The 18,400-nt window shown below is 49.0% G+C and overlaps 1 protein-coding gene across 2 annotated transcripts; it reads left to right on the forward strand.

Annotated features, from left to right (window-relative positions):
- Nucleotides 1-511: 511 nt before the first annotated feature.
- FOXN4 (forkhead box N4) lies at nt 512-17,576 on the forward strand. 2 transcript variants are annotated; one of them, XM_030958959.1, is made up of 10 exons: nt 512-559; nt 1,402-1,487; nt 10,583-10,746; nt 11,523-11,632; nt 11,721-11,876; nt 12,019-12,146; nt 12,880-12,976; nt 13,586-13,793; nt 14,819-15,178; nt 15,837-17,576. In XM_030958959.1, the coding sequence occupies exons 2-10, from the start codon at nt 1,405-1,407 to the stop codon at nt 16,085-16,087; spliced, it is 1,557 nt and encodes a 518-aa protein (XP_030814819.1). In that variant the 5' UTR covers nt 512-559; nt 1,402-1,404; the 3' UTR covers nt 16,088-17,576. The 2 variants fall into 2 exon arrangements, with proteins under 2 accessions (XP_030814819.1, XP_030814820.1); XM_030958960.1 differs by having other exon boundaries at nt 11,721-11,870.
- The last annotated feature ends 824 nt before the right edge of the window (nt 17,577-18,400 follow it).

The following is an 18,400-nucleotide window of genomic DNA, read 5'->3' on the forward strand; positions in this document are numbered from 1 at the left end:
CGGGGACAGGCGGCTCCGGCCGCTGCCTCCGCTCCGTTTCCCGCAGCGCCGAGCGGGGCACCGGGTACCGAGCATCCTGCCCCCACCGCGGAGCATCGGGCACTAAGCACCGGTACCGAGCATTGCGTACCGGGCACTGAGCACCGGTACCGGGCACCGGGCGTTGAGCACCAGCTCCCCCGAGCCATCCCCCAACCCCAGCTCCGCTCTCCTCCCGCCGGTGCCCGTTTGAGCGGGCGGACCCCTCCCCCTCCCCCCTGCGGAAAGTTGCACAAAGTTGGGTCAATCCGGGCTTTTCCCCCTTTTTCCATTCGCCGCTCTCCGCTGGGACGCGCTGCCCGCCCGCGCTGCCCGGTGCGGCGGGGCGGGGGCACCGGGGGCGGGGGGCGGCTCTGCCCGGCCCTGCCCCGGCGCTGACCCCGGGCCGGGCCGCGCATGCTCGGGGCTGGACAGCTCCGGAGAGGGAAATTTAAACCGGGGCCGGAGCGCGGCCCCGCCGCCGGCCCCGCGCACCGAGCGCCCGCCGAGCTCCGGGCGGCCCCGGGGCCCCGCCCGACAGGTTGGTGCGCGGAGCGGCGGCAGCGACGGGCGGGGAGGGGGGGTCGGGGATGGGGACCCCCGGGCTCCCTCCATGCCGGGGCAGCGGGGATGGGGACCCCCGGGCTCCCTCCATGCCGGGGCAGCGGGGATGGGAACCCCCGGGTTCCCTGCATCCATCCATCCCCGGGGCAGCGGGGTGGGAATGCCAGGGCTCGCTCCATCCTGAGGCACCAGGGCTCGTCCGTCCCCGGGTTTGGGGAGCCGCTCTCCCCCTGATCCCCCGAGGCTGCGGTGCTGGGGTTTTTCCAGGCTCGCTCCATCCCCGTGGGTGCGGGGCTGGGGTTCTCCCCGCGCTCACTCCATCCCTGGGGCAGCGGTGCTGGGGATTCTCCCGGATTTGGGATTCCCCTTCCATCCGCGGCGCTGGGACCACCAGGCTCCCTCCAATCCCTGGGGCAGCGGTGCTGGGATTCCCCCGGGCTCCCCTTCCATGACTGGGAGTCCGGGGCTGGGGTCTCCCCTCATCCCCGCGCTCGGGCCGCGGCAGCTCCCGCAGCTTTTTCACCCAAAATGCGACGGATGCTGTTCGGGGGATAAGAGCGGGAGCGCTCCCGGCTGGCTCGGTGCTCCCGGTCCCCTCACCCTGTGGGCAGCTGTCCCTCCCTCAGGGGTCCCTCTCTGGCATGGGATGATCCCCCGGGAAGCGTTTTCCTGCCTTTCCCGGTGCCAGCAGCGCGCCCGGCGGTGCCGGTGCCCGGGCCGTGCCCGGTGCCGGGGCTCGGGCGGGGTCGGTGGCTCCCGCCGCTGCTGAAGTGCTGGATAGCTACTGCTGCTGACCGCTGCCTTCTGCTGCTTCCCCAGGAGATGATAGAGAGCGATATCCCGTCCATAATGTCAGGAATCATTAGGAATTCAGGGCAAAACCACCACCCCTCGCAGGAGTACAGGTGAGGTTTTATCCGTCTCAAAAACGTGCCCTGCACTGGCACAGCTGCCAACTCCTGCTGCCTCCTCCTTGCTTCCTAAAAAATCCTTTTAGCATGTAGAAATCCACTTTTCTTCTTCTTCTTTATTTTTCTTTTAAGCTATCTGAATTATTCCTCCACTCTAAATAAGATTTCTAAGGCTGATGACCAGTTACAATGCACTCCTTACTCAGAAACATGCCTGTTTAAAAAATTCACAAAGTATTCATTTGGATGAAGGCTGGACTTGATAATCTTGGAGGTCTTTTACATCCATAATCATTCTGTAATTCTGTGATTCTCTGATTTTGATACTCACCTATATTTGATAAATACACCTCCAAAACCTTGGGCTGACCTCTCTCTAAATTCTCTGTCCTGTGTGAGCATTGCCAGAGAAGGAGATTCTCGTTAAAATATAATAATTTAAAAGTTCCCTTGCAGATCACTTTTTGCATTGTTGTGGAGCAGTCATGGAGAGACCAAACAAGAGACACTGGAGGAGTTTTTAATTAAAACAAGCACTTGTGTAGCCCTCCAAAGCACTGACAACCTGTCAAAGGGCTTTTAATATGGGTGGGAACAAACCTGGATTTGCAAAGAGCCTTTCATAATTTAATTTACCTGCACCACCGTGCTTCCATTTATCATTTCGAAGCATTGTTGGAGGTTACAGGAGGGTTCTGCATGAGTTACAGAGCCCTGGGTTATGTTAGGTTACATTTTGTCACATGATGCAAAGCTCCAACAAATACAGAACGCACACAACACGTCCCAGTTCTCACAACAAAACAGAAAAGCAAACCAGAAGAAAATTAATTCCTTTTTTTTTTTTAATTTTTAATATAAAATGAGCATTGAGAGACTCCTTCCTCCCAGCCTGAGGGGTTTGCAACCTTTCCTGGGGCTGCTGCAGGTATTCTTCTCCTGGCCTCTCTCTATTCAAAATGCAAAGGCTGCAGCTCAGCCTCTTGCAGCTCAACAAGGGATTTGTTTTAGTCCCTGCAGCCTCTGGGGAAAAGGTTTGTGCCTCTGCTTTTGCTCTGTGCCCAGGCACTGTTTGCTCGGGGCATTTTTCTTGGCTACGTAAATATTGGTGAAGAAATTATTGGGGATTTAAGGAAGGGTGTGGGTGAGAGGGACTTCTGGGGACGTGGATTTAAGGCTGGGTCTTCAGTGCCCTGCAGAATTCACCACCTTAACAAAGCCCCTTTTTAAGGGAGAGAACTGTTCTTTAACTCAGAGCTGCAGGAAAATAAAAGGCTTTTTGGGGGGAGAAAGATAGGATTTCTCTTACTGCAGTAAAAAAAATAAATCATAACTTTCTTCTTTTCCTCTTTCTAAAAGCCAGCTTCGGGTCCTCTGTGAAATGTTTTAAACTCAGTTCTCTAAAGTTTTTCACCCTCTTGTGATTTTTTTTTTTTACCACGGCTTTAAAACAAATTATTTGACCTCGTTTAATAGTGGCAAATTCTGATAAAAATGCATAAAATCTGAACTGCACCATAAATGCAGAGCAGTATTTGTCCTACTTCATGAGAAAACACTTTGGATTATGTAAAAGAAAATCTTTTAGACTGAATGATTTTAAGAAAAGAATAGACCTGTCAAATTCTATCAGCTCTGTTTACTCTCCTGCTGTCACCACAGTCCAAGACTGGAACCCACAGTCCTGAGTTCTCCATGGGGGAGCATCAAGGCTCCACAAAATGGGGAATGGCCTCCAATTAGTGAGTGGGAGGCTGGGGCTGTGCTGAGAATACTCTTCTGTCTCATTTGGAATCTTTCAATGGGACAGTTGGACTTGGAGGAGCCCCGGCTCCGCTGGGAAGGGAGGAGATCAAACCCCCAGCCACCCATCAGTCTGCAGGCAGATTATGCTTACAGCTGGAAAACCTGGGATTTTTGAATTTTTTAATTTTTTTTTTTTTGTAAAAGGAATGTGGGAAAAATCTGATTTTAACAGATCTTTGAACTGTGCAGCTCCAAAGCCTCTGCAGTGAGTTTGCTGTGGCTCGGGGTGGTGATGAAGTTTTGGCTGCTGTGTGAAATCCCAGGACTTTTTGCTCCCCAGTAAAACGATTTTAGGCAAACATCTCTCCCAGCAGTGCAGCTCTGGGATATAAAACAGCACAGGGGTGGTTAAGGGCCATCAGATCTCCTCCACTGCCTGTTTTTATGGTGCTGTCACTGCCTGGCTGCAATGCAAAGTAATTCCTTATTTTAGCAGCTGCGTCTCTTAGTTTCCTACAGAAAATACCACCATATTCAATATATTCACTCTTGTAGGGCTGACAAATATTTCTAACAATTCCATATCACGTTTAAGGAAATGAAAGTAGAGAATTTTAACACACACCAAGATTTTTTTAAGCCTTAGCACTTCGTTCTTGTTAATCATAATTAATAATTTAACACGTTTTAGTGCCACTATTTTGATTTCAATCACAGCACAGGCAGACCACAAGTTTTCTATGCAGTGGTGGCTCGTGGTAACTCCAGCACAGAGCTGTGTAAATTAAAGGAGCCAGCTCCAGGCTTTTCCCATGGAATTTATGGGCTGGTTCCTGGGAATCCAGGTTCTTCAGCTCCTGGGCCCTGTGGCCTTCAAGCAATATTTTGAATTGAAATATGAAATCTGTCATTTTGATTTTAAGATCTGATTCAACAATATTTGGTGTAAAGACCACATTTCTATTTTTTTGTTTTATTATGTATTTCCAGTTGACAGAGGCCTTGTGGACAATTCTGAAGGCCTTGCAATACATTTTCTATATGTTAAATGGGAATTAAGCTTTAAATTACCTATTTTTGATCAGAAGGTGTTAATCATTAATAATTTAATATATTAGTGGATTATATTGTCCTTTACCCCATTTTAATTATCTCTTTGATTCTTAAAAAATTGTCTATATTCATAATCTCATTAGTCTGATCAATTTTTTCCTTAATTACTTTATGTTGCCATAGTTTAGTGTGAAATCAGATTAAGAAGCACAGGACTGCTGTACTCTATAAATTCCAGACGTGACAGCATTCCAGTGTGGAAAAAGATGACAAATCTCTAATTTGAGCACATTTGTTGTGTTCTCATATCTGGGGTTCCTGGAGAGGAAGTGACACCTCTGTCCTCTTGGGATGGATGGATGGATGGATGGATGGATGGATGGATGGATGGATGGATGGATGGATGGATGGATGGATGGGAGTGTGCACACAAGAGGTTACAAATGCATCACTAACAACACCCTAATTGTTCCTGGAGAAAATGCCAGTGTCCATTCCTGTGACCTTCCCGTGCTGCCTGACAGGCAGTGAGATAATGACTCCGAGTGCCCCAGGAATTCCAAAAAAAAAAAAAAAGTGAGAAACCTCCAAGGAATCAGTCAAACTGGATTGATTTAAGTGGATTAGCACAACTGTTTCCTCAGCACTCCTGAAATGTGCTGATCTGGAGGAGCAAAAATTTGTGGCCTTTTGCTCCTCCCGGAGCTGGTTTGGGGCAGCACCTCGGGGTCCTGTGAGAGCAGAAGGGGCTCATCCCTTACCTCAGAAAGGCCAAAACAGGGAAAGAGAGAGGGAATTGGGATTTTCCCAGCATTCCTGGGGGATCTCAGAGGCTCATTGCACCCACGTGCAGGAAGAGGAGCTGCTGCAGGCCCAGCGACTGAGGGGGCTCTGAGAGCCCTGCCCAGGGACAGGTTAGAGAGCTGATATCCCCTTTGCAGTGCTCTGACACCTACACAAGGCTCCAGTGTTAATGAGCAGCGATTCCCAAGGAAAAAGCAGCTTCCCAGTCTGACCGTGGTTAATATAAAACATTCCTGTAGTGCCTGGTGCTTCAGCACATTTTGCTTGTTCTGATGTCGGTCAAAGGGCTGATTTTTGAGTTGTTTGGTTTGGGATTTTTTTACCAAACAGGTTCCAGAGTCAGATGCCAGCTGTATTTGGCAAATCCCAGCCTAGGGATGGTTAGGGCAGAGCAGGGAATGAGTGCCTGGGGGTGCAGTGCTGCCATCCCCTCTTGTTTTCTCTTGGGTTTAAGCATTACACTTTTCACTGTAATCCAGTTTCCACTGATCCCACAGCAAACTGGTGTAATGGGGGCTGTGAAATGGGGAGCTGGAGTGGATAAAAGGTTCCAGGAGTGCAGCTGTAGCCTGTTCTTAGTGCCAAGTACCTTTGCAGGAGATTTTCAGCGAGTCCAGCATGGTGCAAGGAAAGGAGACCACCTGCCAGGTTATTGATGATATTTGCTTTTTCCTCACTAGTTTTTGTTCTGATAATACAATATTTCTTGAGTTATAGATAAGGAGGGACCCTCTTTATCCCTGGAAAGCTGCTTAATTTCTGTTCTGATTTCCAGCAAGGCCAGAAATAACTCAGAGATCTTGAAGACAGAGAGAGGGGTGGGGTGATGGTTTGGGACTGGGTGTGTGTTGTGCCTTCAGGGAGGAATCACAGACCAAAAACCCTGGGAGTTGCTGGTAAAGCAGGAGAGGAGCTGGGGCAGAATCAAGTTGGAAAGGGCAGCTGGTTGAGAGTGTGGAAACCAGAAAATAGTGGGAGGAAAAGCACCTGGGAGGCAGGAAAATGGGAGGGGAAGGGCATAAAGGGAAGGAGCAGAGCAGCAGGAATGAGGAGCTGAAGGAGATGGGGAAGTTGGATCCTTCAGTAAAACAGAGGACACTTCTCACCGTGGACGCAGCTGGAGAGTCACAATCCAAATCTTTTCCTTGTCTTGCACATAAGAACTCTCTGTGCTTGCCCTGAGGATTTTGTGTAGTCCCAGACAAAGGAAAACACCAGTTCTAGAAGAGGTTTTCTTTGGACTCTTCTGTCCAGTTGTCTCTGACTGGATAAACCAATGCAAACAGTTAATTAAGGACTCATCACCCAAGTGCTCCTGCCTGTTGAGCAGTTGTGTCACCTAAGCCTGGGCTAAAAACTCAGTACTGAAAATGGGAAAAGCCCTGTCCATTGAGCGCGACTTAAAACCCTGGAATATCCCAAATGCAGCTGTGGGGTTTTGGCCTGGCTCTGTTTTAGGTGGAGGTGATGGGTTGTTGAGGTGATTCTTACAGTCTCCAGGCACGAGTTCACCATCCCATGCAATGTGGAGGCAGAAAATTCATGGATAATTCCCCTGGCAGTGGTTCCCAAGGGGAGGAACCACCTTGAGCTCAGCCTGAGGGAAGGTGGCAAAGCAGATCCAGCCCTGGTGTTAAACTCCTGCAAGGCCAGGCCAGGAATGACTCCAATTCCACCTTGTGCCAGCAGGATGCTCTTGATGGTGGGGAGAAAAAGGTGAAAATACCTTTAGGTAGCTGTGAGTGAGGATTTTGTGCTGCTGGCAGGCTCTGGTGAACTTTGCCAGGATCAGATCTGGAAAGGAGCCTCATTCCAAGGTGTTCCTGATCCAATTACCCTGATGGGATAAATATTTTGGGCAGATAACTCCAGAGCAGGTTGTAAAGACTGACAGTGCCAAGGAGCATTTCTGTATCACACCCAGTTTTCCAGGCACTTCTCCCAGGATCAGCATCCTGGGATACACAGGAGAATTGGGCTTTAAACCCTCTGAATCCAGCACCCTCTGGATTCTCATCCTTGCAGGAGAGAAACAGAAGCACGGGATGTTCTCCTGCAGAGAGTTGGAAGCAGAGGGGTGAAAGTGGAGTTGCATCATTTTACACACCCTGAAAAAACAACACCATGTTTGCAGCACCTCTGGTGGGGCTGCAGCCTCCCCTTGCTGGGGTTCAGTGGCTGTTCCAGGAGCCCTGGGAATGAGCAAGGGAGGCTCAGCAGTGCATTAATTACAGCCTATCACTATTTATCTCATTTACATGCACTGAAAGGCTGCTTTTACCACAGTGCCCCATTGTGCCAGGGGCTGTGAACACCCAGCCAAAGGCAGGAGCTCTGGCTCCTGGAGTTTGTCCTTCTGGATTTTATCCTCCTGGGATTTATCCTCCAAAGTGAGATGAGCATGGTGGTGATGGGGAACTGAATCCAATCCAACCTGGTATTCCAATTGATGGATCTGTAGCCGTCTTGGCACAGGCAATTTTCAGGTCAGGAAGATTGAACCCCCAGAGATGACAGTGTTGGTTATTCCTGTGCTAGGCTCTCTCTTTTTTTTTTTTGCAGTTAAATTAGAATTTCTTCACTGGAAGCAGGGCACATATTGAGCCTGTGGCCCGGGAGATGTGCTGGGTTTAGGCTACAGAATATCCCCAGAATTTTAAAACTCTTCAGCCAGGCAGCAATGGGAATTCTTTGGAATTTCACCTTCTTTAAGACATGAGAGATCTTAACATTGGTTTTGCAGGCAGCCTGAAGAATAACCCTTAAACTTGAAATCATGGAATCATAGAATTATCAAATAATGGAATTACAGAATCATCAAATCATGGAATCACAGAATCCCAGAATGGTTTGGGTTGGAAGGGACCTTAAATATCTTGTTTCAACCCTCTGCCACGGGCAGGGATGTAATTCTGATTGAATTTGCTTTCACCCTTATTTTTAAAAGAACACTAATCTGATAACTAGCAAATCCATTTTATTTAAAAAAGCACAGTGAACAGGCTGGGGTGGTTTTAGAAGAATGGTAAACGGGAAGGGAAGGGAAGGGAAGGGAAGGGAAGGGAAGGGAAGGGAAGGGAAGGGAAGGGAAGGGAAGGGAAGGGAAGGGAAGGGAAGGGAAGGGAAGGGAAGGGAAGGGAAGGGAAGGGAAGGGAAGGGAAGGGAAGGGAAGGGAAGGGAAGGGAAGGGAAGGGAAGGGAAGGGAAGGGAAGGGAAGGGAAGGGAAGGGAAGGACCATTGACTTGGAGAAAGAGCCATTTTGCACACTTCTCTAGTTATTAAATACCATTACATCTTCACATCCATTTAAAACAGAGCCTCATGCACTACCAACAACTTCCCAGCCGATACCAGAGCCTTTCCTCGCCCCTATCCGTGTCCCTGGCGCGGATGCTGAGCGGGACACGCCGCCCCACCTTCCCAGGGCTGGGAGCATCCCGGGTGAGGGCTCGGCAGGAGCCGTGGCTGGCCGGGAATGCGGCCCGGGGAAGGGCTGATCCTGCCCGGGGGCAGGGCTGATCCCGCAGAATTTGGCGATTCTGCGTTTCCACGATGCGGAGCGCTGACCCCGTTAGTGCCGGCGGGGCGCGGGGTGCCAGATGGCGAGGGGACGTGTGTTGTGTGTCGCCTGTCACTCGGGGCAGATTAATGGGAGGTTTGTAAAGAGGGAGCGGGTGCGAGGGGGGGTGGGACAATTAAGCGGGGTCCCCAAAGACAAAGGGGACACGTGCCAAGGGCGGCGGGCGTTGGGCGCACAAAGGGCCCGCGGCTCCCCCTGCACCGAACCAACTGTTGCGAGCGACCCCCGAGCCTGCCCGGTTTTCAAATCATTTCATGCCCCTGTTTTCTTCCAATCCAGCCAATCTCCGAGCCGGGAGAGCCGTCACCTGATGGGGTTTGCTTTTTTCTTTTTTTTTTTTTTTTTAATGGATGGAAGTCCCCAAGCCTCGCGAAATAACGGCGTAACCATGGCAATGCTAATTATTGCCCTATAACTACAGTAGGAGAGAGAACGCGGGGTAGGCTGCGAGGGAGATTTGAAGAGGATTTTTTTCCTTCGGCTCTTGGTCCCGTGTTGATTTTTTCCCCCCTTTTCTCCTATACAAAATCTTTTTGCAAACAAGTTTTGCTTTAAAGCTCTCCCTGACAGTGGTTCAGGGAGCCTTGATAGGTGTTTCTGGAATTCCTGAATAGAGGAGCTGAAAGCTCCAGGGCAGGCAGGCACTGGAGTTCTGTCTTGCTCTTTTAAGCTGATTTAGAGTCGTGTAAAACATAAAAGATGCTTCAGCAAGAGACCAGATTTATTTAAGGTTCCTGCAGCATCACTTGGCAGCAAACACGCATCAGCAGCAGACACCACTTTAACACATCTCTGAGAGCTCTTGAAAGCAAAAGGGTTTGAAAGCAAAATCAACTGCATCCAACTAAATTGTGTTCTTCTGAGAGATAAACGTGTTTTCCTGGATCTGAATCCCTTTAGGTTTACCCTGGGTGTTGAGAGACAATTCCCTGACATGTCCTAATTACTGCTTTACTCCTCAAGGTACCAGCGACTCCTGTAATACTGTTCCACATAAATTAATTAATTTAGCTTTTCATTTGCAAGTGTTCTTTTATCAACTTTAACAGGGAGTTTGGACCACACAGGAATTTTTGAGTGCGGTAAATATATCCCAATATTCCTGTTTTGTACCACATGCTTTATCAGAAGCAAAGCAAAACAGGTGATCTGGAGCATGTAAAAGGTGTCAAAAGCAGAGCTTTAAACCAAAAGTGGCCTGTCACAGCTGTGCCTGCTGTTGTTGCTGGTGCTTGGCAGATATGGTGCCTCCAGTCTCAAACCTTTCATTCTGGTCCTTTACTCTGTCAAAAACTGCCTAAAAATTGGGTTTTTTAAGTATCAATAACTTCATGTATCTGAATGGAAGATACTACCCGTTCAGCTTGTGAAGTTCTTTTTATGCAGCTGCTGATTTGTCACTACTGACAGGATCCAGGGGCTGGGAAAAGTTTTTCCAGGTGTTCCAGCAGCGGCAGCACACACATTCCCCGGGAGCTGGGCACGGAGCTCCTCCCAGGGCTCTGGATTGCAGGGTTAATACAGAATGATCGGGTTCTAAGTCCTGGTTTCTCCCCCATCAAAGCCAAACAAGTGTAAATTTCTGACAGATGTGAAAATAAGGAATCAGTTTGGGTTTGTTTCCAGGCAGTTTCTCTGCTGGGTTCCTGGGCCTTCTTCCCCTGCAAATGCTCCACAAGAGGTTTTCTCAACCAAAATGTTCCAGACTGGACAAAGGAGCACAAGACCAGGTAAAGGGTGTCAGTAACCAGCTGTGAAACCACGGGGCACATCTGGATTTGGATACAGAATTCCAGCCTGGTGGTTCTTCCCCCTGACCTGCAGGAGCTTTGGCACCCCATCCATCTCTTTCCAGGGACAATGCAGCAATTCCTGCTCCCTGTTAACCTCCCCTGCTGCTTTGCAGGCTCCTGGCCTCAGACCCATCCCAGCTGAGTGAGGATGAGCTGCCAGGGGATTTGCAGTCCCTGTCCTGGCTGACATCCGTGGATGTGCCTCGGCTCCAGCAGATGGCCAGTGGGAGAATGGATTTCAGCCTGGGGGCCCAGAGTGCCATGCTCCAGCAGACAGGTACTGTGGGATGGGAAATGGGAAATGGGAAATGGGAAATGGGAAATGGGAATAACTGCTCCTTAAACAGCACAGCCTGCTCCTGACACTCCCCCTCAGGCTCCCTTATCCTTTTACATTTTGCTTCCTGTCCAAAGACCTGGGGCCTGTTGGCTTCTCTTGAGGGCTCTGCTGGTGCTGAGAGCTCCAGCACTGGCAACATTCAGATCCCATTGGGATTCCAATTCCCAATGGGAATTTCTGTTCAGTGCAGCTGCTGGTGAGTTGTTGGGCTGAGGTATTTTAAGTCCTGGGTTTCAGAGGTCTTCAATACCTCTGAAATGAGATAATTAATCTTCCTGCTTTGTTTCAACACTGATAAAACAAAGGGCACCCCATTTACCTCACACCTCTTTGCTTCTTGCAGCCTTGCAGCGTGTGTTGGTTGAACTCCTTTATTTCCCTTGTGAACATCCTTTAGGTAAACACACATCACAGAGCTCAGGGTGTCGCCCTGCCTGCCTGAGAGCACAAATCCAGCTAATGCTGAATGTGTTGTTTCTCTTTTGTAAGACACAGTGTCTGTGTCACCACACTGTTTAACAGCTGCCGCCTCTCATTCGCTGCCTAACGAGTTTTGAGAGCAGCTGATGTCATCTGGGCGAGATGTGAAAAGCCAGAGAGGCTGGATTCTCCACTCCAGAGCTTCCCTGTGCTCAGCTGCATCTATTAACCCCCTTCCTTCCCTGAGCTGTGCTTCCATGGGAGCATCCCTTGCCTTCCTCTCTCCACGCCAGGTGCTGTGGGGAACGCGATGCACTCAACGCCCGGAGCGATGATCCACGTCCAAGCCAGCCTCCCCCAGGGAATCCTGGGCCTCAATTCCATTTCCACACATGGAGCCAATGTAAGAGCAGGCCTTGGTGGCTCATTATTGCCCCAGCTCCTGGGATAAGGCAGTGGTAATTCCTTGACTGTTGTGTTTCTCTTGGCAGATGAGCCCCTACGCCGTGGGTGGGCAGCTGTCCCCTGGTTTGCAAACACAGCAACAGCTCTTCCCTCCTCCTCATCCTCCTCCTCCTCATCCTCATCCTCCTCCTCCTCACTCCCAGCAGGTGTTTGCCCTGGCCCAGAACCCCCAGCAGGTACTGGTATGTGCTTGTTGTCTGTCTTGAAGTACCTGCCAAGATCAAATCTAGACGTCTTTTAAAAGAAAACCAAAATATCCCTAAACCCACACACCCACTGGACATTTTGCTTCTGTCATTGCCCTTCTTTTCCCTGTGCACACAGTGTAACCCAGCAGCAATCTACAACACATCCTATGGGACACAGCCACACTATTCCCAGCCACGCCTGGCTCCCCACTCTGCCCAGGAACTGCACCCAAAGCATTATCCCAAGCCCATCTACTCCTACAGGTGAGTGGGGAGCAGGAGGCACATTGCCCGCAGCCTGTCCTGGGATGGCTGTGACACTGCAGGGGTGTCTGAGTCCTTTGGGAGGGAACAAAAATCCCCTCATCCACGCAGGAGTTGTGTGAAAGCTGCCTCTGAGGGGTGGCAGGAGTGAATCCTGGAGAGCAGTGAGAGAGTAACAGCACAGAGGAGTAAAATCTGAGGATCACGGGGAAGTGGTCACAGCACCAGGCCTGGCAGAGCCCAAGAAGAAGAGTTTGGACGATCCTTTTGGGAATGTGGTGTGACTCTTGGGGATGGTGCTGTGCAGGGCCAGGAGCTGGACTCAGTGATCTTTGGGGGTCCCTTCTAAATCAGCTCATCCTGTGATCCTGTGACTTCTGAGCCCTTGGGAGCAGAAATCCCAGGATCCCAGCTGTCTGTGTCTGGAGAGGTGGGTCCAAGGTTGCTAGACCAGAAGGAGGCATGGAGTGACAGGACAAGAGGAGTGAGTTCCCGCTGCCAGAGGCAGGGTTAGGTGGGATATTGGGAAGGAATTCCTCCCTGTGAGGATGGTGAGACCCCGGCACTGACTGCCCAGAGCAGCTGTGGAAGTGCCCAAGGCCAGGCTGGACATGACTTGGAGCAACCTGGGCTAGTGGAAGGTGGCAGGGGGTGGAACTGGGTGAGCTTTAAGGTCCCTTCCCACCCAAGCCATTCCATGATTCCAAGCCATTCCTGGGTTTCCTGCCCACAGCTGTTTGATCGCCATGGCCCTGAAGAACAGCAAGACTGGGAGCCTGCCCGTGAGCGAGATCTACAGCTTCATGAAGGAGCACTTCCCCTACTTCAAGGTACCTGGGCATTCCCCAGCTTGGAAGTGCCACATCCCAGCCCCCTTTCCCCTGTGGTGTGGTGTTGTTGGGTCCCCAGGACGAGGTGAGAGATGAGAATTTGACTCCAAGTTCTCAGAAGCCTGATATTATATTATATTTATATTATATTTATATTATATTTATATTATATTATATTTATATTATATTTATATTATATTATATTATATTATATTATATTATATTATATTATATTATATTATATTATATTATATTATATTATATTATATTAATGATACACTAAAACTATACTAAAGAAAGAGAAAGGATACATCAGAAGGTTAGACAAGAATGACAATAAAAACCCATGACTGATCAGAGAGTCTGACACAGCTGAACTGGGATTGGTCATTCAGTAAAAATAATTCACGTGGAACCAATCAAAGATGCACCTGCCACATTCCAAAGCAGCAAAACGGCAAGGAGAAGCGATCAGATAATTATTGTCTACATTTCTTTCCTGAGGCTTCTCAGCTTCTCAGGAGAAAAAACCCTGGCCAAGGGATTTTTCAGAAAATATCCTGGTGACACCCGTGGCTGCTCCCATTAACCCCTTCGTGCCCCTTGCAGACTGCCCCTGATGGGTGGAAGAATTCCGTGCGCCACAACCTGTCCCTGAACAAGTGCTTTGAGAAGGTGGAGAACAAACTGAGCGGGACCTCCCGCAAGGGCTGCCTGTGGGCCCTCAACCCCGCCAAGATCGACAAGATGGAGGAGGAGATGCAGAAGTGGAAGAGGAAGGATTTGGCTGCTATTCACAGGAGCATGGCTAACCCAGGTAGGGCCCACGTTCCCCATCCTGCACATCCATGGCATTCCCTGCACGGCTCCGCTGCCTCCGGGATTAATGTTTGGGGGAATATTTTAATATCCAGTCACATTTAATGCACTTTTTATAGAGAAGCATTTTACTGCTGTTTCTTGCCTGTTCTTCTGCAAAACTCTCCCTTTCCGAAGACATTTTCTTATTTATAAAATCGAATTTAACATTATTTATACTATAATATTATAAATATTATGTAGTTATATCTAATATCTATATTATCTAATATATATATATCTATTGAAAAATATTCTTTATATTATATTATATTCTATTCTATTCTATTCTATTATATTATATTCTATTCTATTCTATTATATTATATTTTTTATATTATACCTATAGAATCTATATTATCTATGTCTATATCTATATCTATAGATATAGATATATATTATATAGAACATTCTCTGTAATATATTTATTATTTATATCTTAGTTATTTATAATTCCCCCCCTTGTTTATAAAATTTACTATTTATAAAGAAACACGTTTTCGAAGCTTTCAGGAGCTCGGTATTGACAAAATCAACTGGAATTTTTTTTTGCTACAAAATCAGTAACATGTAGTCAGTGATAAATTACATGTTATTGGTTTAAATGCAAAAGGGCCACTGCAACTGTCAGGAGTTTTTTGTAGTTATTTGGGAGACAAGCAGAATTTTTTTGTACTTATAGATAAGCAGAATTCTGAGTGTTTCTCTGGCCACAGAGTTCTGCAGCTGGGGGTGAGCTGCCATCAGGGGTGGCTGGGCTGCTCTGCAGTTTCAGGATCATTTCTTTAGCTCAGTCAGGGGTAACCATGGAAGTGGATTTGGGGAAGGAATTAGGTGGCATTTCTTTGCTCCCTGCACGGTCACAGCCTGTGCTGGCTCTCACAAGGCGACAACCAGCCCATGCCATAAACGCAGTTGTTCTTTGGGCAGTCCCTGCTTGAACAAACGTGTTAAAGCATCTCTTTTCCTCCTTGGAATGGGCAGAGGAGCTGGACAAGCTGATCACCGACAGACCCGAGAGCTGCAGGCGGCCCAGCAAGCAGGCAGAGCCCGAGGGGCCCCCCCTGGGCCGGATCTCCGTGTCCCAGCTCCAGCCCCAGCCCATCATGACGCTGTCCCTGCAGCCCCTCCCGCTGCACCACCAGCTCCAGACCCAGGCTCGCCTCGCCCCCAACTCGCCAGCACCTGCACAAACCCCTCCTCTGCACACCCTGCCTGACATGAGCCACAGCCCCCTGCCCCAGCACCCCATGGGACGTGCCCCGGACTTCCCCAACGTGGCGGTGGACATGAGCACGGAGGTGGATGCTCTGGATCCCAGCATCATGGATTTCGCACTGCAAGGTACGGGGCAAGGCACTGGGGGAGGGCACAGCTGGGGTTTGTGGGTGTGTTAATGCTGAATAAACAACCAGGATCCTCAGTGGGATGTTCTGGGATGGGGTTGGGTGGTGGCATCTGCAGGGTCACCCTCAGTGGATTTTGTCCCTGTGCCAGGTGGGACAGCAAAGCACCTTCCAGGCTCCAGTGGGGGGAAGCAGGGGTGTGCAACCAGCTGGATGTGGGATACCACATCTCTCTGCCCCTGGGGAAACAGAACTCTGCTTGTGCTTTGGGGTTCTCCTTCTGTGCAAGTGGAACTTCTCTGGTTTGTGGCAATGCCTGACATGGTCCTGGGTCGAGCACAGGTAGAGAGGTTCTGTCTGGAAAGGTCTGGAAGTAGAGGATTTGGGAGATAGACACACTTGCTTCCCAGAAAACCTGGAATCCCAGGAACTGGGGGGATCAGGCACACCTGCTGCCCAGAAAATCTGGAATCACAGGATTTGATCTGAGCATCAGATTTGATGCTCAGAAAGGTCTGGAATCACAGGATTTGGGACTTGCTGCCCCTTGCATCACCATGGTCCCACTCTCAAGCATCAAATGAAGCCCTTTAGTCCTGGCCCTGTGGGACCTGGGTGGGGATGTGCTGCTGTGAGCAGGATTCCATCTTTTCCAGGGAACATTTGGGAGGAGATGAAAGACGACAGCTTCAGCCTGGACACCCTGGGTGCCTTCAGCAACTCCCCCCTGCATCTCTCCGACTGCGAGCTGGGCACACCCGGCCTCACGCCCGTGTCCAGCGGCAGCGACCGCTCCTTCTCCGACCTGCAGGTCACTGGCCTTTACACCACCTACACCACCCTGGACAATGTGGCAGCTGCTCAGTACATGAACCCCCAAGGCAACAAACCCATCCCTCTGCTCTGAGCTTGGCACCGTTCCACGGATCCCGAGGGACGGTTCTTCCCCGTGGTTAAAATCCGACCGGGAAGCTCCAAGGGCTCGTCCTGCTTTGGGATGTGTTGGCTGCTTCCAGCGTGTGAGGCCAAAATAAATCAAGCTGGGACTTGTAAAACCACTTTCCCCCATGACAAGGGCATGGACACTTGTGTTGTGGGACTGGGGAGCTCTCCAGAAGGACCTGGAAGGCAGCAGGAACTTTCACTGGAATGTAACTGAGCTAAAAATCACCTAGTTAAGGGAATTAAATTTATTCCACACCGTGGTGGAGCTGCTGTGTCACCACTGTCACAGAAGCCACCACAAGCCAAGGGGCTGGCCAGCCCCAGGTTGGTTGATTGTGCCCCTGGTGTGTCATTTTTTCTTAATTTGCCAAATTGGACAAAGACCTCCCCCAGTTCCTGGAGACATTTGCACCACTAACACTTTTCTGATGTAACTGTTGTTAATTTATTGTTAGGAGGTAGGAAAACGGAGCAAAACCACTAAAAAAGGAAAACTCACCTCCCTAGCAGACCACTGTTATATCTAGATTTGTAAAAGTCCTCACCCCTGAAGGAAGTGGTACTACTGAACTATTAAACTGATCACTGGCTAGAGGATTTTAGGAGTTATGTCGATTTTTAGGATTTTTTTAAAAAATAGATTTATAGTCTTGTGTATTGTGCTTCTGTCTATTCTTGTGCTAGGCAGTATTACTATTTGTAAATTTATTTATATTTATTGTTATGAAAAGAAATTATGTGAACTGAGCACTGTTCAATTTGTATAATGCTGCAGTAACCTGTTTTACAGCCACTAAATTATTCATCATCAGAACCACAACCACCTTATCAGTTTTTACACTACATTTCTTTAATAAGCACTTTTGATACTGTGAAACTCATGCTTTTTAAAAAATTCAGAGACCAAATATTGTCACTGTACATTTCATAATAGTCTTTGCTAATTAACTAAAAAACCTGATTCTAATGTAGCTTCTAAAATTTTTTTCAAATCCTGCTTTGTATTTGTTAAGATACATTGAAAATAATGTGATGAAACATCTGAATTATGTTGGAATTTAGCATTTAGTCTACTTATACCTCTGTGAGCAAAAAGTGATATTTATATCTTGGGTTTTGTCTGTTCCTGTGCATTCAGAGAATTTCCCGGTGCCGTATCCAGGCGCTCCCAGGCTTTTCTCTCCCACACCTATCCATGGATTAAAGCTGGAGGGTGCAGGATGCTGGAGTGGCCCCAAAAGGCATTTTCTTGCTTGAAAATATGAAGATCAGGTGGCTTGGAAACATCTGTGCCTGTATCCTCCCAGTGCATCCCTCCATGGCAACCTCTTCCAAAGGGCACCATGATGCTCCACGTCATAATTTATTGTCCAAGGACAAATGTGATGAATGATCCTTTGCTGTGACTGGTGTCACCTACAATGCCTTTGCTTTTTTAAATAAACATTTCTTAGCACTATGCCTGGGGCATTCTGGATGTGCTGTGTGGTGCCTGCTCTGGTGTCATGCTGGGTTTCCCCAAGCTTCATTCCCTTTACAGACCCTATGGCCAAGTTGAAGGTGGATCCTTGGCTCAAATCCTCCAGGAGAGTAGGAGTTTACAGGTATTTACTGTAAGAATATACAGATATTTACTGCAAGAATTTACAGGTATTTACTGTAAGAGTTCTTCCTCTGTGGTGTCACCCTGTTCCTGAAACCCTCTGAAATGCCTGGAAAGGCTCTGGAGTGTAAACAGGGGCTGGCAGGAGGGTTGCTCAGAGTTCCCCACCCCAAACAGGTCCTGTGCCCCAGAAAAGGGGCTGCCCAGTGCCAGGGACACCAGACTCTGCTCAGGACAATGACAGAAGACACAGAGGTCAGGGAGTTCTTTGGGAGCTGAGTTCACTTTATTGCCTGCCAGCAGTGACACCTTCCAGCCAGGAAGTGACCCACAAGACCCTTCCCATCCCCACCCCAGGACAGGGAGACCTCCTACAGACTCTGTGGGATGCTCCAGCCCCAGGAGGTGTCCAACACCTTCACCCAGGGCAATACCAGCACTGCACTTGAGCCAGGCGTCCCACCTTCCATTGCCATCCCACCTCCTCCTTTTGAGCCCAAGGCAAATCTGTGCTGGGGAAATGACACAGCCAGAGGCACTGGAAAACTTCAAATTTCCCCTCCACAACCAAGATGATCAAAGGCTACCCGAGCAGAAGGGTACAGGTCCCACCAGGTGACAGCTCCCCCTGGCTCTGCTGCTTCCAAGGAGGAACCAGGACACTGGAGCCAT

The sequence above is a fragment of the Camarhynchus parvulus genome, chromosome 15 (genome assembly GCF_901933205.1).
Source record: "Camarhynchus parvulus chromosome 15, STF_HiC, whole genome shotgun sequence".
Taxonomy (NCBI): Eukaryota; Metazoa; Chordata; class Aves; order Passeriformes; family Thraupidae; genus Camarhynchus; species Camarhynchus parvulus.